The following is a 21,721-nucleotide window of genomic DNA, read 5'->3' on the forward strand; positions in this document are numbered from 1 at the left end:
TGGAGTTCCCTTGAGAGTCTCCTCCGTCTCCCTCTGCCCTCCTGCTCATGCTCTCTCTCTCTCTCTGAAATAAATAAGTAAATCTTTTTTTTAAAAAAAAGCTTAAATTCTGGAGTATTAAAAAAAGAGATTTATTTTAGAACAAATAAAAGTGAACTTAAATGTCCCCTCTGTCAGAACTATCACAAATTCTTACTAACAAAGCCTGAACTAGGAATGGCATGCTTCTATAGATTTCCTTAGGATTTTAAGGAAGATTATTTATGAAAATAAAATTATGATGCTGTTTTATTAGGAACAGCTAGGGTCTGTTCAGTAGGAATAAATTCTTAATGTAAACTTGTAAAAAATCTGACAAATTTGTAACATTTTTTATTGGGAAGAGATTAGAAGCCAGTAAATAATTCCTCCTTTCCCTCTCAAATTTAGAATTAATTTGAAAAAATAGAAGAATCAGGTAAATGGGGCTGTGGCTTAGGTTTGTGGCCAACATGCGGCTTGGGAATCCTCCCTCGTAGAATTAATGTACTCATCTGGTCACAGCCCGAGCGGCCAGCAAGAGCCTGTGTACAGCAGGGGACGTTCCCAGAGAGAGGAGGGGTTGGACAGTGCCTTCATGATTGTTTCTCCCAAAGCTCCCCCCCTCATTAGCAGGTGTGGGAGAGAGCCGGACCAAAACGGGCAGAAATTCACTTCTCACTGAAGGAGCTCAAGTCTTGTGAGATTTTTTTTTTTCTGTTGGCATTTCAGTTTAGAATCACAACCCCCAGCCTCATTGATTTTATTCTTTATTTTTTGAGTAAATGGAACTTTAACATGGTTTAAAAAATGAGACCTGCACTGAAAGATATATTCAGAGAAGTGGAGTCCCACCTCCGCTCCTTCTGTCCTTTCTTCTCCGGCCCTAGCCCCCGAAGGCGGGCGATCTCATTTGTTAGTCTCTGACAGATCCTTTCTGTATTGGTTTTTGCACAGATGAGCAGATATGTGTATATTTCAGTGTTTTTTTTTTTCTTACACTTTGCTTTTTCCATTTGTTATAAACTGGAGGTCATTCATACATCAGCATAGTATGCTAATGTGTAGATGAATCACAATTTATGCAACAGCTGTCCTACCTATGGGCATACAGGTTGGTTCAATATTTGCAATTACAGTTGATGCTGTAACCAATAACCTAGTAGACATGTATTTTTGTATTGTCTGGTCAAAAGATAAACATATATAGTTTTGTTTTATATTGTCAAATTTGTATGTTTATATAATTGAATTTCTACTGGCTATGTATTAGAATGATTTTGACCCACAGCCTCCCAAACAGAATATGTTATATATTTTTAAATTTTTTGTCTGATAGATGATATGTGATAAATAGTATCTCAATGTAGTTTAAACTTGCAGCTCTCTTATGATAAGTGAGAATAAACATATTTTAATATATTTCAGGGCTATTTTAATAGCTTTATTGAGTTATAGTTGAAATACAGTACATTTCACATAAAGTATACAGTTTCACATTCTGACATACCTCTACACTTGTGAAACGACCAACACAAAACATATGTCTATGTGAGCATATGGTTATTCCCAAAAGATTCCTTCTGTTCTTATGAAATCTTTCCTGCCCACCTTTCTCAGACTTCTCCTTATGCAGGCAGGCACTAATCTCCTTTCTGTCACTATACTTTCTAGAATTTTAAATAAATGGAAGCATGTACAATATGTACTTTTTGGTCTCCCTTCTTTCCCTTGGCATAATGATTTTGAGATTCATCCATGTTTTACTGAATATCAATAGTTCAGTCCTTTTTAATTTTGAATATTATTCCATTCTATGGATGTACCATAATTTGTTGACCCATATATCTGTTGATGGACATTTGGGCCGTTTTCAATTTGGGGCTATTATAGATAAAGCTTCTATAAACATTAGTCTTTGTGTGGACATTTTCTTTTTGTTCTCTTGAATAAAAACCTGAAAGTCAAATGTCTGGATCATATGGGAGGTGTATGTTTAACTCTTTAAAAAGCTGCCAAACTACTGTCCAGACAGTACTTTGTACTTTGTACTTTTGTACTATTTTACATTCCCTCCAGCAGTGTGTGAGAGTTCTGTTTCCTCCCCGTCCTTGCCAATACTTGATATGGTCAGTGTTGTTATTTTCACAATTCTAACAGGCTTGTCCAAGTACTTCACTGTGGTTTTAATTTGTATTTGCCTAGTGACTAATGTTGAAAAACTCTTCATGTCCTTTTTTTGCCATAAGTGTATCTACTTTGGCAACTATCTGTTCAAATCTTTAGCCTCTTTTTTAAACTGGGTTGGTTGTTTTCTTATTATTGAGTCTTGAAAATTCTTTGTATATATTGGATACAGGTCCTTTAACAGATACATGATTTGCCAATGTTTTTCTCCCAGTGTGTGGCTTTCCTTGCCATTCTTTTAATGGGTTGTTTCAAGGAAGTGGTGTTTTTAATTTTGATGAAGTCCAGTGTATTTATTTGTTCTTTCACAGGTGGTGCCTTTGGGGTCACCTCTAAGAAGTCTTTTCCTAATCCCAGATCACAAAGATTTTCTTCTGGAAGTTTATAGTTCCAGGTTTTACATTGAGGATTGTGATCCATTTTTTTAAGTTAATTTTGTATGTGCTGGGAAGTATGGGTTAAACTTCTGTTTTCTCTTTCTTTCATAATACACCTTCTTGTCCTTTTAATATGTGTAGATTCTATAGTGCAGAACCTCTCTCATTTGTAATGTTGTTAATTTGTATTGTCTTTCTTTCCCAATCAGTCTGGCTAGAGGATTATCAATTTTATTGATCATTTTGGGATTAGGTAATAGAGTCATTATTAAATGTATTATTAGATTATCTAATACTGATTTGTTCTTGCCTTCATGGCATAGCTCCAGCTTAATTGTCAGCAATTTAAAGGTGTCGCTTCATTGTATTCTTGCTTGTGTTGCTTCTACCAGGAATCTGCAGCTATCCTTACTTTTATTCCTCTGGACTTGTCTTTTTACTGGCTGTTTTCAAGATTCTTTTTTTCTTTGTCACTGGTTTTGGGACAAATTGATTATGTTGTGCCTTCATGTAGTTTTATTTGTCTTATGGCTGGAGTTCTTTGAGTTCTTGGATCTGTAGATTTATAATTTTAATTAAATTTGGAAAGCTTTTGGCCATAATTTCTTCAAATGTTTTTCTGTCCGCATCTTTCTTTTCCTTTAAGGACTCTAAGTACACAAATATTAGGTGCTGACAGTTGTCACCAATGCTTTGTTTTTTATTATTCTGTTTTTCTTTCTGTGCTTTGTTTTGGTTAGTTTCCACTGCTAAGTCTTCAAGTTCACGAACTTTTTTTTAGCAATGCCTGTAATCCCAGCCATTATGTTTTTCATCTCACACAATGTAGTTTTTCTACAAAGCCATGAAAGTTCTGTCTCTAGGTTTCAGTATGACAGGGTACTTCTCAGCCTTATCACAGGCTCTTCTCTCTCTGTTCCCTGCCTTGTGATCTCGGCCCCTGTTCTCTTCCCTGATTTAGCCACAGTCTTCTCTCTTGCAGCTTCTTCATTTGTTATCCTTTGTGCTGGAATACTCTTAACTCTGCATTTTCTTTTATCCAGTCCTCCTCATCCTTCAGTTAACTTCTTTTTTCCATTAAAAAAATGTTACTTTCTCTTGAGGTATAATCGACATACAAATTCAGTTAACTTTAACATCACTTTCTTTCATCCTAATTCCTATTTAAAGTTTTTAACACTGTAATATAAACCCTTAATATTCCATATTTCTTTTTTTGTCATTGAATTGAATCCTCATTGTTCTCATTTGTATTAATTCAATGTCCTTTTTTCTTTGCTAGACTGAAAGCTCCCTTAGTGTGGGAACTGGGTGTGATTAGTTCACTGATGTTTTCTGAACACTAGCAAGGGTGCCTGGCACATAATGGGTGCTTAACACATTAATGGTAAATGAATTAATGAACAGCACATGGTAGCACATTAATAGTGACTGAACTTATTGCTAAGCACATATAAGATAACCACTGGAGCCTTTGGAAAAATGTAGTATGAGGTAGGGAGAAATGGTCAGTGAAACATGGGTGATAATATGTTTCTAAATAAGAATTGGTTTCTTAAAATTAACATTAATCCAGCTAATACACTTTTACGAACTTAGAGTGAGTGCTTTTTATAATCAGCAGAAGTGGTTGCATATTTTATCTGAAACAAAACTTTATCTTTAGAAATCTCTTACCTCTACCATGTTCTTCTTTCCCTTGAAATAAATAAGAATCTTCTGATGGAGATTTGCTCTTTTCATGGAAAGTATGATGGTAAGGAGGAAAATAAAAGATATTTTACAAATATCAAATAAAAATATGTATTTTAATATACATTTACATTTTAATATATAGTTAAACATATATATGTATATGTTACACCTCTTTAACATTCTTTGTGATGATCTTACCAAATGACATGCCCTTTATGAAGCTTTTCTATTTTACCCTAGGCACAATGAATTCCTCTGGTCCTTTTTGGCTCATCTTATTATGTTCATATTATTGTGTGGCTTTTATCATACTGAAAATAGTGTAGAGTGTGTCTTCTTTTCTATATTGGATGCAGAGATGTTGATTATTTTTGTATGTTTAGCACCAAGCACAGATACAAGAGGTGTTAAGGAAATACTTGATAAATATTTTAGCTTTCAAATGTTCTGAAAGTGGTTAATATGCAAATATTTGTGTTGTGTGAGGATAAATCATAGTAAGGACCTACTTGTAAGTTTAACCAATTAGCATCAAATGGTGATTTAGTTATATATATGTGTGTGTGTGTGTGTGTACACACACACACACACATACATACATACATACATACAGGTTTAAAGAAATAGCATGATATAGTTGTAGTAGAATGACTTTGGACTTTGAAGCAGATGGGCTGCTTTAATTTCTCATTCTGCCATTGATTCTGTAAATAGTTGGGCAAATCACTAAACTCTTCTAAACTTCCTTGATTTCATTGGTGAAAAAAATAAATGATAATTTTCTTATCAGCATAAAAATGAAATGAAATAGTACAGGAACTGCTCTAAACCAATGAGCATAATAAACACTCAATAAATGTTTATTTCATCATTTGTGAAGGCATTAAAAATTATGTTTACACCATGAATGTTATAATTTGTAGCAGCTTCATCCACTGGAAGTACTGAAAAGTGTCTATTAGGTCTTTAAAATTATTTCACATAATTTAAAAATCATTTCTGATAAGCAGAAAAACTTCTCTCAGTGATAAATATTGCATTTATGTTTAGTAAATAAAGAGAAAATTTGCCTACTTAAAATTTGATCTACTTGTGCATAGTGATGAATGTAAGTGAGAATATTTTCCAGCTACTTTGAAATATCGAACTGCCCAGGGACAAGGCATGGATGATGTTTTGAAGGAAATAAATATTTCAGCTTCATGTTTCAGCCTTTCTTCTATATTCCTTTGATCTGGCTTTGGTTTACTTATTATTCTGCTTGAATGACTTCACATTGCCTTTTTCCTCTCCCTAGTAACAGGAAGTGGTCCTGCACCTATTTCAATGTATTTAGGCTTTGTCATTTTATAGGATGAACATGTCTCTCCTTATTATTTACTGATACATTCCTGCCTATAAAGTAAGCTGTACTGGTGGGTATGTATGTAGCTTTGCATGTATGATAAATAATTTATATATGGAACTTTTAATCAGTGATTTCTTAAATATAGGAAACATAAAAGGAAACATTAGATTTGGGATTTTTTTGAAGTTTAAAGATTTTAAAGGAATTTTTCTTCACTATCCACCATAGCTGTTTTATCTTTAAGGATCATTTTCTCAAGGTTTTCTTACTTTACCATGAATATTTCAATTGCTCTTTTATTTGCTGGGGTAGAGTTCTTTTCATTTATTTATAGGCCTGTATTATAGGCAGAAGTTAGTTTAGCACAAAATGAATACATAAAACTTTAAACTGCAAAAACATGTCATCACATTGCTTTATTTTATACTTTACACACAAATCTTCTGATCTTCTGAGACTGGTTTTTTATACAGATTCTCTCTTTTTCCATTTGTCATGTTCCCTTGGCACTTAGAATATATAATATATATAATATAACACTACTACTTGATTTTTTTGTGTGTGTTTTCCCCCTTAATCAGACTATAATTTCTCCATGATTGGATCCATTTTTATACTTCTGGACTTTCTATAGGTATCTGACCAAACAGGTCTCAAAATTTGCTGCCAGGACCCTAGCCTCAGCTCCTAGAACACGACTAACTTGCTGAAAATACAGGGTAGGAGGTTGATGCCAGGATCAGTTCTTTTAAATCATGATTCAAATCCAGTTGACGTCAAGAAATTTGTGGATCTCCTAGCTGAAATCCATATAATTTTAAGAGATTTTGTGTAGCTGAAGAAGATTCCTCATTCTTACTCATAGGTAACATGCTTCAAAACCAATCATGGTTCTTCAAGACTGGAGTCTGGCTCTGGGGGCAGAGCCTGCAGGGGAAGCCTCAATCATTGACAATACAAGGTCCTTGTCAGAAGAGAGTTCCATAGCACTTCTTTATACGGCTACCATATCCTTTTTGAGTGTTTCCCCTAGTATCAAGAGAAAAAGCTCTAGCTGGTTTAGCACAGGGGCATCATTTGTGTGTTTGCCCATGGTTCTATCAATGGTATCCTCTTTGAGCCAGGATTGTGGTGGGAACTGCTGGCTTTCTTTTTTTTTTTTTAATTTTTTATTGTTATGTTAATCACCATACATTACATCATTAGTTTTTGATGTAGTGTTCCATGATTCATTGTTTGTGCATAACACCCAGTGCTCCACGCAGAACGTGCCCTCTTTAATACCCATCACCAGGCTAACCCATCCCCCCACCCTCCTCCCCTCTAAAACCCTCAGTTTGTTTTTCAGAGTCCATCGTCTCTCATGGTTCATCCCCCCCTCCGACTTACTCCCCTTCATTCTTCCCCTCCTGCTATCTTCTTCTTTTTCTTTTTTCTTAATATATGTTGCATTATTTGTTTCAGAAGTACAAATCTGTGATTCAACAGTCTTGCACAATTCACAGCGCTCACCATAGCACATACCCTCCCCAATGTCACCCAGCCACCCCATCCCTCCCACCCCCCACCACTCAACTGCTGGCTTTCTTTGTTCTCTGTTTACTGTTGCTGTATGTAAGCCCACTTGTCCCTGAGGGGCTTCTCAGAAGGTTGTTCTGATTTACCGTAATAGGATGGGGATTCCTACAGTAGAGATCTGTTTCCTACAGATCCATCTCTTCCTGAATGGAGTGGAATGAAATCCCTCTGAACCCTCTTCTGTTTTTCAAGACACTGTGTTTAAACCTCTGTTACAATATTTGGTACTTACATATTTTTTTTTCCTTTACCTGATGGTGTCTTCTTAGACAGGTTTCTCATATAGCTTTGTGCCTTAATATTAGTTAGTGGTTAACACACAGTAGGTCTTAGCCAATTTTTTTTAAAGATTTTTGTATTTATTTGACAGAGAGAGACACAGTGAGAGAGGGAACACAAGCAGGGGGAGTGGGAGAGGGAGAAGCAGGCTTCTCGCGTAGCAGGGAGCCCGATGCGGGCCTCGATCCCAGGAGCCTGGGACCACGACCTGAGCCGAAGGGAGACGCTTAACGACTGAGCCACCCAGGTGCCCCAGTCTTAACCAATTTTTGATGAATGAGTTAATAGAAGGTCAGATGACTGTTGTAAACTCAAAATACTATGTTCTTCTAAAAAGGAAGAAGAAGAATGGAAAACAGTCTTCTCAGGTTTGCTATGGACATTTTAAACATAATTTTGTATTTGGTTTTTATTTTTTTTTAATTTTTTATTGTTGTGTTAATCACCATATATTACATCATTTGTTTTGGTGTAGTGTTCCATGATTCATTGTTTGTTCATAACACCCAGTGCTCCATGCAGAACGTGCCCTCTTTAATACCCATCACCAGGCTAACCCATCCCCCTACCCTCCTCCCCTCTAGAAACCTCAGTTTATTTTTCAGAGTCCATCATCTCTCCTGGTTCGTCTCCCCCTCTGACTTACTCCCCTTTGTATTTGGTTTTTAGACTTCAGTGATTATATGATTATCTTATATGTGGCCTACTGTGTGACTCAGGAAAGCACTTTGTCCCTGTGTATTTTGTGTGTCATCCTTGTGCAGGGGCCATGCTAATCTTCTCTGTATCGTTCCAATTCTAGTGTATGTGCTGCCAAAGTGAGCACTGTCCTGTGTATTTTGGCTAATATATTTTTAAAAGATTTTATTTTATTTTTATGTAATCCGTACACCCAACATGGGGCTCAAACTCACAACCCTGAGATCAAGAGTGACATGCTCTACTGACTGAGCCAAGCAGGCACCCCTGTCCTTGTGTATTTTGAATTGGACTAGCACCATGCACACCACACTAGGTTTCAAAATTGTGATACATGTCTTTGATATGAGGAGTGCAGAAATGCATGGCAGCATCATTTCCTTATAGGGCCTTAAAACTTTTCCATAAAAAGCTGTGAATTGGCATTCTTCTTCAGACTTTCATAATTCCTGGGGTGCCGTGGAGTTTTCAACAGCACCTCGTTCCTCATTATCCATTGCATACTTCTTTTCTATGCCAGCTTCTAGTCTTATGAACTTACTTTCAAAAAACAAAACTTGTCATGGTCACTTTTTCCTTTTGTAAGTCTTAGCCGTCATTCATTGATCTCCAGAAATTTTATTTCCTAACCATACTGATTCCCTGCACTTAACCACACTCAGAGTTTGCATGTTTGGGCAGATGCATCTTGGTCAAGGGGAATATCGAGAACTAACTGGATAGTCTTTGGAGAGTTTTACCCCGGGTCCTATCTCATCTAAATTTGCCACTATTAAATGTAAATATGCCCTTTGGGAAGAAATAACTTGGCTTTTTAGGTGTTGTTGTTTTTTTTTTTAAACCTGGTGACATTACCTGGAAGGAGTGAAGTAACAGAGCAAACACAGAAACTTGAAATGCTTGAAGACTGTAACAAAATTTAACCTATGGATTTTTTTTTCTTTGCCTGATTTAACTTTCAAATTTGTTGAATTCCTGACTGATTTTTTTGTCCATACAGCATTGTTAAGGCAGTTATAAATATTACATATATTAAGTACCTCAGAGAGCCCTTGATGTGTTCTAAATTTTTGAATATTACATACTAGCTTTGTTGGTTGTTGTTTCCTATTGCTGCTATACGGCAAACATAGTGTCTTAAAACAATTCAAATTTATTATTTTACAGTTTGGGAGATTAGAAGTCCAAAATGAAACTTAGGTCCTAATATCAAGGTTTGTCAGGACTGGTTTTTGCCAGGAGGTTTTAGGGAAGAATCCGTTCCTTGCTTTTTCCGTCTTCTGGAGGCTGTCTTCATTCCTTGGTTTGGGACCCTGAATCGCATTGTCTTTTCTCCATTGCTTCCTCTCTCATAATGCCTTGTCTCTCCTTTGACCTTCTTGCTTCCCTTTTATAAGGACCTTGTGATTACATTTGAGGCCTATTGTATGATAGTTCTCTTTTTAATTTTTTAAAGAATCTCCATACTGTTTTCCACGGTGGCTACACCAATTCACATCCCCACCAAAATGCACAAGGGTTCTCTTCTCTGTATCCTCGCCAACACTTGTTATCTCTTGTCTTTTTGATGATGGCCGTTCTAACAGGTGTGAGGTGATATCTCATTGTGGTTTTCATTTTCATTTCACTGATGATGAGTGATACTGAGCACTGTTTCATGTACCTGTTGGCCATCAGGTTGATGTAGTCTCACTTGTTTCTTTTTGTTTTTGTTGCTTATGCTTTTGGTGTCATATTCATGAAATCATTGCTAAAACCAATGTCAAGGAGCTTTTATCCTGTTTTCTTCTAGGAGTTTTATAGATTCAGGCCTAACATTTAAGTCTTTAACCCATTTGAGTTAATTTTTGTGAGTGGGGAGAGATAGAGGCCCAGTTTTATTCTTTTGCATGTGACTGTCCATTTTTCCCAGCACCATATATTGAAGAGACTGTCATTTCCCCATTGAAGAGTCTTGGCTTTCTTGTCAAATATTAGTTGACTGTATATGCATGGATTTGTTTCTGGGCTTTCAGTTTGTTCTATTGGTGTGTTTTTGTTTTTTTAAATTGCAGTACCATACTGTTTTGATTCCTGTAGTGGGGTTTCTGGGGAGCGTCCTGCAATACTGGGGAAACTGAATGTCTACCTTGGACTCTCCTTTTTCCACTGGAAAAACCAGGTGGCTCTGTGGTGTAGTGTAATGCTGGCCTGGCTTGGGTGGCTGGTGATGCAGAGTAGAACCTCTCCTCTTACCTTTCTGGTGTGACCCATCTCAGGCTCTGTGGTCCATGGGGGTGCTTCATTTATATCCTTGGGTCTGGGATTTTCACAGTGGTGTCAAGTCTATGGATAGTTGCTGGTTGGTCTTCTGGTGAAAGGCACTGAAGTTGGAAATGATTTATGTCACCATCTTGATTATGTCACTCCACATGGGCTCTTTGATATAGTGTGTTTGAAGTGAAGACTTCTGTGTTTCAGAGATGAGCAGAAGTTTGATCTAGAGCTGTTACCAGAGCCCGAAAACAGAAAGTAGACTATACCTTATTAACCCATGAGTAGCGGGCTGATTGGTGGCCCCCAAAAAGATATGTCCATATCCTAATCTTTAGAACTTGTGAATGTTTTTATTTAAAAAGAGGATCTCTGCAGATGTAACTGAGTTAAAGACCTTGAGATGAGGAGATTGTCTAGGTGGGTCCTAAAGCCAGTCATGAGCATCTTTATAAGAGAGACACTGTGGAGAAGGGACATAGAGGAGAAGGTGATGTGAAGATGCATCAGAGAGAGATATAGTCACAAGCCAAGGATGCCAACAGTCTCCAGAAGCTGTGTCAGGAAATAGATTCTCCCCTAGAGCTTCCAGAGGAAGTGCAGTGCTGCTGACTCCTTGATTATAGACTTTTGGCCTCCATAACTAAGAGAGAATAAATTCCTATTGTTTTAGACTACTCAGTGTGTGGTAATTTGTTACAGCAGCCACAGGAAACTGATACACCAAGCTACTTTCATATATAGCTCCATGGACTTCATTACCGAATTACCTCTATCTGCCCTACATCATGTCCATAATGCTGATAATCTCAACAATCACCCTTTCATTCTGTGCAACAAGAACTTTTTATCTCTTGTTCATATATGAACTATTCCTCCACTTGATATTTTTGGATGTCATTCATTTTGCCTTTCAGAGTTTGCCTTTTTAAGACTTAACTACTTCTCTTCCTTTCATATCTAGATTCACTCTCTTCTGCCACCTATCAAAGGTCATTTGATAAAGTAAAGGAACAAATCATGGCATCAGTCCAACTAGATAATTACAAAACATTCCTTCCTTGACACTGAAAAATCTATATACGTTAAGTATAATTACCGTGCAAAGTATACTCTCTTAATTAATTATAGTTATCAGTTTTGCCCCTATTAGTTTTTACTTCTTCTTTAAAATTTTCCATTAGAGGGACACCTGGGTGGCTCAGTTGGTTGAGCGTCTGCCTTTGGCTCAGGTCATGATCCCAGGGTCCTGGGTTGAGTCCTGCATCAGGCTCCCTGCTCTGCAGGAGGCCTGCTTCTTACCTGCCTGCCACTCCCCTGCTTGTGCTCTCAATCTGTCCCCTCTCTCTCTCTGACAAATAAATAAATAAAATCTTTAAAAAAATAAAATGAAATAAAATTTTCCATTAGAAATATATATCTAGGGGTGCCTGTATGGCTCAGCCGGTTGAGCGTCTGACCTCAGCTCAGATCATGATCCCAGGATCCTGGGATTGAGCCCCATATTGGGCTTGCACTTTGTGGGGAGTCCGCTTGTTTCTTTCCCTCTGCCCCTCCCCCAACTCATGCACTCTATCTCAAATAAAAAATAAAGTCTTTAAAAAAGAGAGAAATATATACCTAGTTGGGAAAATACATGCAAAAACTCATAAACTGTAAAGAGCTATGCAAGCATATCATCATCATCATTATCATAATCATTTCATCATCAGTTTAGGATTATCTGAGTCTTCTCTCTCTAGGTCAAAAACACCTATACGGCACATGCTGTAGGAACAAGCAGATTCCTGGTGATGGAGCCATTCTAGTCATGTATAAGCATTATATGGCATTGAATTCTCTAAGAAGTTGGGTGGTAATTGCTTTATTTCGGGTTATTCCCCATTACCAGTATCCTAAACCTTGTTTGAAAATCATACACCCAGAAACCTAAGGATACCTAAGGCTTCTTTCACTCCATGGAATTTGATAAAGAACCATACTTTCTGACCTAGTGGTTCTCAATCAGGCATGATTTTGCCCCTCTGGGGCATCTTTGGCATGTTTATGGACATTTTGGGGTTGTCAGAATTGGGGGTGGGACATTGTCACTGGGATCTAGTGAGCAGAGGCCAGGGATGCTGCTAAACATAGCACAATGCACCCAAAAGGTCCCCACAATAAAGAATTATCTGACCAGAAATGTCAGTAGTGCTGAGGTTGAGGAATTTGTTATGTTTCATGGTTTTGCTCTGGTTCTATCTAGATGATATAATATAAATTTATGAAACAAATATTGAATTATTCTATACATGTAGTATGCTCCAGGTATATAATATAAATATGAGGAAGACACGGTTGTGTCCCCACATCCTCCATTCTCCTTGCTTCAAAGAGATTTCATTATCCTAGAAAAGATAAATGTATAAATTAACAACTGTAATGGTACATATAAAATGCTGTGACTGTAACCAAACAGGGCGGATGACAGCTGGATTTCTAGACTGGCCACAGGGCACATTCACTTCCCAGGTGACGCTAGAAGGGACAAGGTGAAAGTGGAAGGGACAAGGTGAAAGTGGAGCAGGAGTTGGATGGGGGCCTGGAGACCTTGCACCTGAAGCTGCCTGCCACGGCTCAATGAACCCCGCTATGCCACATTGCCCAACATTGTGAAAGCCAAGAAGATTGAGGACATCAAACCAGGAGACCTGAGTGTGGACCTGACCTCCAAGCTCTCTGTGGTTAATGTGGAGGACCGGCCCCTGCATACAGCCGGTGTCAAGGTGGAGACCATGGAGGACTTGGTGGCCAAGCTGATGGAGATTGGGTAGATTTGAGCCCCTTCCTTGAAACCCAGCAATAAAACTATGACCAGCCCAGGAAAAAAAAAAAAAAAAAGCTATAGTAGTAGTATATAAAAAGTGCTAACAGGGCAAAAGAAGTAGCTAGCAATTCTATCCAAAGAGTTGGCATTTGAACCCCCTAAAGAATGAATAGTAATCTGCCAGTCAAAACAACAAAAAAGGGGGGAGGGTTCCAGTTTATATTATAGCCAAGTAAGCTCCTATCAGACTAATCCTCCCACAAATAGAAGCTCTGTTCAAAATATAAAATACAACTACCTGATGGCCCTGGAGAATGAATCAACACAAAGAGATAGTGGAAGGGAGGTACATACTTAGAAGAAGGAAAAGTGAGTTTCCCATTTTTATAGTATTCTTCCACATTTGGTGCCATATGGGATAATTAGAATTTGGGTAGATACCTGTGATCATAGTGCTTGAAGAACCAGATGAAATAATGGGGCAACCACTGGCAAACTAATATGGAGAGATACCCAGGAAATAAGTGAAGAAGCGGGACAGGAAGCCCAAATTCTTTGTATAATTTTGGTCCGTATTTCTGACTGATCCCTGAAACATGCATGGTTGGAGAGAACTCTAAGCAGCCCAGGTAATACTAAAAGAGCTGAGTTTATATATGAACTTTTGTCACCTACAGAGGAGACGGAATTTATAGGCTTTATTTTTGTAGATAAGCTACATTTATTGGTTTAGAAATATGTCTACAATATATTAAAAATATAGTTGCAAAACCATAATGACATCAATAATTTATAGTTTGAATTCAGCCAAGTTAACTGCCTCCTAAAAACAAACAATTGAAATTAATTGTATTAATACTATTAATACCACTAATACTATTCAGAGGAAAATAACAGAATCCACTCTCTCTACAATGTCTCATTCATAAAGATACAAGCCAAAATTACTCGACATAAGAAGAAATAGGTAACATAACTTATTTATTCTCAAGAAAATAATCAGTGGAAACCACCTCAGGATGAATTAGATGCTAGGTTTAGCAGATAAAAAATTTAAAGTAGCTATTATAGTTGCGCTCAAGGACATTAAGAAAAATTGGTAGTAACGAGTGAGAAATTAGGAAATCTCAACAGAAAAACAGTGAAAAATACAACATTTGAAATTTAAAATGTGGGCGGAATATAACAACAGAGTGGAGAACAAGAAGATTCAATGAACTTGAAGATAAATCAATAGAAATCAGCCAATTTGAGGACAAAGAGAAAAATGTACTAAAAAAAGGAGTTGCAGGACCTTGTAGGACAATCACAATGTATAAATTATATTTGAGTCACAGAAGTAGAGGGAATAGAATAAGAAGCTAAATATTTTAATAAATAGTAGCCAAAATCTTCCAGTCTTATGAAAGACATAATTATATGGATTCAAGAAGCTAAACAAAGCCCACAGAGGGTAAATACAAAACAGAACAAAACAAGCAACATTTGTTCCTATCTGTCTTTTGATTACAGCCATAGGAGAGGTTGTATAATGATATCTCATTGTGGTTTTGGAATTGCATTTTTTGGTGATCACTAATGCTATTGAGTGACCTTTCATGGGTTTATGGCCAACTGTATATCTTCTTTGGAGAAACATCTATTCAGATTCTTCACCTGTCTTTAAATTGTGTTCTTTATTTTTTTTCACTCGATTTGTAAGTGTTATTTATGTATTCTTGATATGTCTCTTTTCAGGTATGTGACTGGCAAGTATTTTCTCCTCTTCTGTGGATTTTCTTTTCACTTTTGATGCTATCCCTAGGAGCACAAGAGGTTTTTAAATTTGCTGAAGCTGTTGATCTGTATTTTATTTTCTTCTTTATGCTTCTGGTATTATATCTAAGAAGGCTTTGCTTAGCTCAAGGTCACTCAAATTTACTCCTGTTTTCTTCTAAGAGCTTTATATTTTTAGCTCTAACATTTAGGTCTGTGGTTTATCTTGAGTTACTTTTTGTGTATTGTATAAAGAAGGAATCCAACTTTGTTCTTTTAGATAAATGGATACCCAGTTGTCCCAGCACCATTTGCTGTATGCACTGTTCTTTCTCCATGGAATTGTCTTGGCACCCTTGCCAAAAATTCACTGATCATCGATCTAAGGGTTTATTTCTGGAATCTTTATTCCATTGATTTATATGTCTTTTCTTATGCCAGTAGCATGCTGTTTTGATTAATCTAGCTTTGTAATAAGTTTTGAAATCAGGAAATGTGAGTTCTCCAACTTTGTTCTTCTTTTTCGAGATTGTTTTGCCAATTCTGTGTACCTTGTATTTCCATATGAATTTCAGGGTCCACTTGTCAATTTCTGCAAAATCCCATATGGGATTTTGACAGTGATTGTGTTAAATCTGTAGATCAATTGAGGAGTATTGTCATTTTTCCAATATTGAGAGGAATACCACTTTCCATTAAACTGCATGTTTCTTTCTGACTCTTGAAGTATCAAATGTTTAGTTGTTCACAGTGTTTACCATTTTTTTATAAGAATTTAGCAGAGACCCCTAGTCCTAGCAGTCATGTGAAGAAGAGGCCAAAGAAGTTCCTTCATTTATCATGCGTAGTGAAAGGTATTATTTTTAGTGACTTTTAAGTCAATTGTATCTTCATGTTTTTGACTCACTCTAATCACCTGGAGTGCCAATCAGCAGCCATGAATGTAGATGATATAGCTGCTCGAAAGTCTTGTTTTCCAGCCCAGCTGGAAAGGGAATGGAGACTCTTCTAGCTGGTTTTCAGACTTGTTTGAAGTTTTTTTTGTTTTGTTTTGTTTTTCTTGGAGTTTCCAGTGGAGATGCTATGCTGGCAGCAAATGAAGTATCCTGTAATGTGAAGCCTTATAAATATATGTTGGATCACTGCCATCATTATCAAAAGTGCTGGTACAGAAATGTGCAAAGGGAAGATTTTCAAATTAAGGTTGGCCTGTACATATAAATGTTAGCTTGTAAAGCTCAAGAAATACTAAATTGTAGTCTATTAGTCTCCTACATTTTATTGCCTTTTTGGAATAATCATGCACTTCAGAACATCCTTTAATCTGAGCTGGCTTGTGGTTGTATAAGAATGCAGCTTCTTTTTTCTTTATGCTTTATATTCTCAGACGAGGAAAATTTACTGCATTTTATAAATAAATCAAAACTAAAAAGCAAATTTTATTCCCACCTTTTTATCTTCATGGAGGCCCTGCTTTAAGGCATTTGAGTGATGCAGTTATACTCAGCCCCACAACTAGTTCCACTGGAAAAAATAATCTTCAAAGTCTTTTTTTTTTTTTTTTGCTTCTTACAGGACACACTTTGGAATCATGGTAAAAGGAATACTGTTCTTAGTGAGAAGCAGACCTTTCTCTTTTTCAAATGCTGAAAGTTTTCACGTCTACTTCATTACTTTAGTAGATATTAAAATGTATCCCTCATTAAAATGAATATCATCTCTTTATTTAAATTAAGACAGATATTTTATTTATATTAAGAGAGAAGCTTCCTAAATACTAGTTTAGTATTTAGGCGCTCAATGTGTTTGTCATGTCGATTTACACTGAGTGAGGCCTTTCTTGATATTTAGTTTTACTACTAGCAAGTGTGGTGGGACTGGAACCCAGTTGGAAGATTTCCTCATTTCCCCAATCTTAATATTTAATATACATCAATGTTTTCTTATTTGTAAATCATGATAGAAATTACCAATTAAATGCAATGTGCATTACTACACAAGGTTTTAACAATATCTTTTTTTATGCACCCCTTTGTTTATTGCAGCATTATTTTCTAACAATATCTTAAATATGGTCTGTAATATATACCTGATTATAGGTAAAGTTTATGACTTTGATTTATGTGGCTATAAGTTAGTTTTAAAGTAAGTGACTAAACTTGGTAGGTAAGATTGAAATGAGATACAGAGAAAATATTTGCCCTATTAAATTGAAAGTGTTTACATTAACTAAATGGCTCATGTGAATATTTGGGCAAAAAATTTAAAATAGCTGACTTTTAGCATTCATAGAACAGAGTGGATATTTCAGCCACTGGCCATATATTTATAAAATGTGTTAGCAAAGTTTTCTTTTGGATAAGTAATGGTACATAATTTTTAAATTATATGATAAATAATTTTTTAAAGTTTTCAGATAGTGTCCAATATACTTTCTTTTGTGTTTATGGACAGACTGACCAAGCAAACTAAACTTTTGAAAAATTTTAATCCTGATATGAAAAAGTCTTTTCAAGTGCTTTTAGAAGGCCCTAAAAAATGAAAGAGTAACATAGGATGAATTAGTCACTGTAGTCCCTGGATAGCATGGAAGTAGTTCTTGTGCTGCCTAACCCTAATCCCCTGCAAGGGGACATTATTCACCAACCACAGTAGCCTTTTCCTCTGAGCCTGGTCTCAGAATCCTCCTAACAGAGCATTCTTGGCAGCCCCATTCAGTCATTTGGGTCTGTCACATCAGAGAAAATATCCATTAAACATTTGTGACAAAATGTTTATGGCAAATATCCATCACATTTGCCAACCTAGGTCTAGGACATGGTATCCAGTATACCTTATATGACTTTATGTTTTTCTCATTTGTTGCTTTAGTATTCGAATATTTGAATATTTATTTTTTAATAAATATTTGAATATTTAAGCAAATATTCAATATTTGTATCAGGGAAACCCTGGTCAGCCTTCCTGCTTCTTGGGCACAGTAATAGAAGAAGAATGAAAATGCACCAGACCAAATTGAAATTCCCTATTGCCATCAGAGTGCTCAGTCCTTTGTGTGGTGATGTCTCTTGAATCAGTCTTCAGTGTAACAACCAGTTATTAATCACTGTTGTCTAGTAGCTAATATTAACATTATGTGGCAAAGAAATAAAACATTAAGGCCTTAGAATGTGGCAACCAGTTAACATTAAAGACATTTTATTTTAACGACATGGAAGAAAAATGAGCAGCAAGATATTCAGGTTCAACAAAAGTAAACAAAAGTAAACCACTTAAAAGCTTTTTTAAAAAGTTGCAGGATCCTGTACCACATTGCTGTAAAAGGCAGTGACCAGGAGCTACACCTGGCATGCAGCGTGACCTAGAATGGCTTCGCTCTCATGGAAGGCCTCACACACCTTGTGGCAGAGGGTGAAACCCTTAGCTCATTAAAATGGTGGCTCCACCTGTGAAACAAACATGTAGAAAGGGTTTCAGTGGAAAAGCCGCTTTTTTAAGCACAGGGATGTATTGATTTGGTCATTTTCAAGTAGAAGGATGTGTGGTGGGTATGAAGAGGTTGACCCAAGTGGTATATAATGAAAAAGGGAAGGTGGATATGGCGTATGTTCATAATGTGGAGTGTGCAGAGAGCTACTTACTTGCAGATTCTATCCAAACGGGGGAAACTCTAAATATGCATTGCCACATTTCTTTACTGAGGGACAGGGGAATCCTGCTGAAAAGGAAACTAGGTGACGCTTGTTCTTATCAGTATTTTGGCATTCAAGCTTTGAGAAAGTTTTCAGTGTTTTTGGAGAAAGTTTGGTACTATGATACATTATATCACATATATGTTCTTATTAGAAAGACTAAAAATTATTAAGTGTCTTAGAGGGGTTTTAAACTCAGATCTGAGTAATTCCAAAAAAACTCAAAATTACTTTTTGCCCACCTCTTTAAAAACAGTAGCATCATTGTTTGGGAAATGTCTCCCTCCAACTCCCCATCATAATGTTTCTCTAAAATTTGACTCATGTGAGTTTAATCACCCCATCTCCCAGCATTCTTTGGCACTATAGTTAATGAGATAATGTTTTCTATGTGTGGAAACTTTTGCATTTAGGGAAGATGAGCCAAGTTAATCTTACTTATGATGTCTCAGTCTCTTCGGGGTGCTGTAACAAAATACTGCCGACTGGGTAGTTTATAAGCAACAGAAATTTATTTCTCACAGTTCTGGAGGCTGAGAAGTCCAGGATCAAGGCATCAGCATGGTTGTGTTCTGATGAAGACCCTCTTGGTTCATAGCTTGTGCCTTCTCACGGTGTCCTCACATGGTGGAAGGGACATGGGATCTCTCTGGAACCTCTTTTAGAAGAGCGCTAGTCTCACTTCCAGGGGACACATTCAGACCATAGAGTATGGCGTCTGGAAAATCAGGAAAACAGCAGAGCGTAGTAGCCAACAGCATGAGCTCTAGGATCAGCCTTCCGGGACTGGAGTCAGATCCTGGCTGGATCTGCTACTAAATGTAATTGCCTTGGAAATACTGTCTAAGCTCCAGTTGCCTGCTCTGTAAAACTAGGGGCATAATAATACTCTTATATAAGTTTGCTGTGAGAGTAAAGGAGAGAAGATATATAAAAATATTTTGCACACCACCAAGCATGTAGTCAGAACTCAGTATGAACCATTGTTAACTTTCGTGCACTTATAACCTAAAGCCTGCATTTTTTCCTTCTCTCAGTATGTAAAGATTTCTCTTGTTCTGGTGAACCCTTTTGACCATATAACTTGAGTTCAAGATGTAAAAGAGGTGGGTATCCGTAGGCCAGACTAATAGAAGGCAATGGAACAGTCTCAGGCTGTCAGTTTGCTCTGTTGCATCTGTCACCCTGCAGGCCAACTGCTGCTAGACGTGCATATTAGAGATATTTCTAATGGTACGTTGTTTTTGTTTTGTTTTGTTTTAATTGAGATATAATTTGCATGCTATAAAATTCATCCTTTTTTAAAGTACACCTTTCAGCAGACTTTAGCATATTCACAAGGATGTGCATCCATCCCCACTATTTAATTCCATAACATTTTCATCACCAGAAAGGACACTCTATATGCATTAGCAATCACTTCCCATCCCCCCGACCCCCCACCCCAGCCCCTGGCTACCACTAATCTACTTCCTGTCTCTAAGCATTTATCTATTCTGGGTATTTCACATAAATGGACTCATACAGTATGTTGCCCCTTATATCTGGCTTCTTTCCCTTAGCGTGGTGTGTTTGAGGCTCTCCATGGGGGAGCATGTGTCAGAACTTCAGTGTTTTTTAAGGCTGAATAATATTCCATTGTACAACTATACCGTTCTCTTGTTTATCCATTCATCAGCTGATGGAGATAAATGGGTTTAAATGGTTTTGTTTTTAGGGAAATCTTTGAAAGTAGTTTGAAAGAAATCTTTGAAAGTAGTCATCAAAACACTAACACTGTCTCTTTTTCTGCAAAGTATTTTATTGTCAGCTTTTTAAAGGGAAGTTTTATGGAATTTGGATCAAAAAATTGAAATCTGATTGTTACTTTAGAGAGGGTTAAATCTTGCTCTCTCATTCAAGCCTCATTCTTTAATTTTACATTTCAACTGTGAAGCTTCTGTGGACTTTTCCAGGGAAAAAGAGGAACAGCTGACACGTGTGACTGAAGTTCAGAGGCTGCAGGCCCAGCAGGCAGACGCTGCTCTGGAAGAGTTTAAGCGGCAGGTGGAACTGAACTCAGAGAAAGTCTATGCCGAAATGAAAGAGCAGGTGAGGAGGCCACTAGATCATCTGTTTGCAAAGTCACTGTCTCAGTAAGAAGGTACATTCTGATCTTTATATGACAGAAACATATTTACTCTTCACAAACGTTGTATCAAAATTAGCCATACAATTGGGTCAGAGATTCAGAATGAAAAAGGGATATTAGCCCTGGCAGGGGAGGATACCCACCTTCCCTGGAACCTGGAAAGAAGAGGTGGCCCCGAGCAGCGGAGGAGGGCGGCCCTGGTGGTGAGGGCTCAGCCGGCCCCCTGAGTACCCTGATCCCCGCAGAGTATGTGAAGGGAGGGGGCCACAGTCTGCAGCTCTGGTAGGCCTGCTCTGTGCTCCTCTGGGCCACCAAGTGGGCACTGATCAGCAACTCCTCAGTGGTAGTGCATGGAGGGAGATGGGTGGACACCCACCGGTAATGGGGCAGACAAAGAGATGGGTCCTCCTGCCTCCTTCAGGATTCCTTGATTCACCTTAAAACAATGCCAGCCAGCATAGTCATTTTAAAGTCATAGCTACAAATGTAGGAATGGCAAGAGTGGGTCTGGCTTTAGGAGCGTGGAGCAGCCCATCAGTAAATTTCCGTGAGCCGTTTCCATAGAGCAAGGGCTCAGGTTACCCGTGTTTGTGCATGTTCCATAAATAGTGTTTTATTGATCAGTTACAGCAAATTATTTGCAACTGGCGTTTCAGGAGGACAAAGACTGTCTCTGGTTCTTGTACAAGTCAAGGAGTATACTTTTTAGTTTTGAGAGAAAATAAAAAATTTAGAAAGAAGAAAGGGAACAAATATCTAGGTACCCATCATGAAGACTCAACAAGTGTCAACACTCTGTTTATTTAAACATTACAGATGAAGCTTTAGTTTACTTTGTTATTCATATCTAATCACATTACTCTCTCCTCTCCACTGGGGACAAAACCAGTCATTAATTTAGTG

At 37.3% G+C, this 21,721-nt stretch overlaps 1 protein-coding gene and 1 non-coding gene across 6 annotated transcripts in view; one reads left to right on the plus strand and one right to left on the minus strand.

Moving 5' to 3' along the window:
• The window catches only part of CEP112 (centrosomal protein 112), a 437,815-nt gene that overhangs the window by 151,088 nt on the left and 265,006 nt on the right, over window positions 1-21,721 (plus strand). For all 5 annotated transcript variants that reach the window (XM_027625475.1, XM_027625473.2, XM_027625474.2 and 2 more), the window contains exon 18: window positions 20,643-20,778. In XM_027625475.1, the coding sequence (XP_027481276.1) occupies window positions 20,643-20,778 (136 nt within the window). The remainder of the gene's footprint in view (window positions 1-20,642; window positions 20,779-21,721) is intronic.
• Window positions 8,202-8,308, minus strand: LOC113908421. The gene has a single exon (XR_003515486.1). It is a non-coding gene; the product is annotated as a U6 spliceosomal RNA (small nuclear RNA).

Source organism: Zalophus californianus, chromosome 16 (assembly GCF_009762305.2).
Source record: "Zalophus californianus isolate mZalCal1 chromosome 16, mZalCal1.pri.v2, whole genome shotgun sequence".
NCBI classification, from domain to species: domain Eukaryota; kingdom Metazoa; phylum Chordata; class Mammalia; order Carnivora; family Otariidae; genus Zalophus; species Zalophus californianus.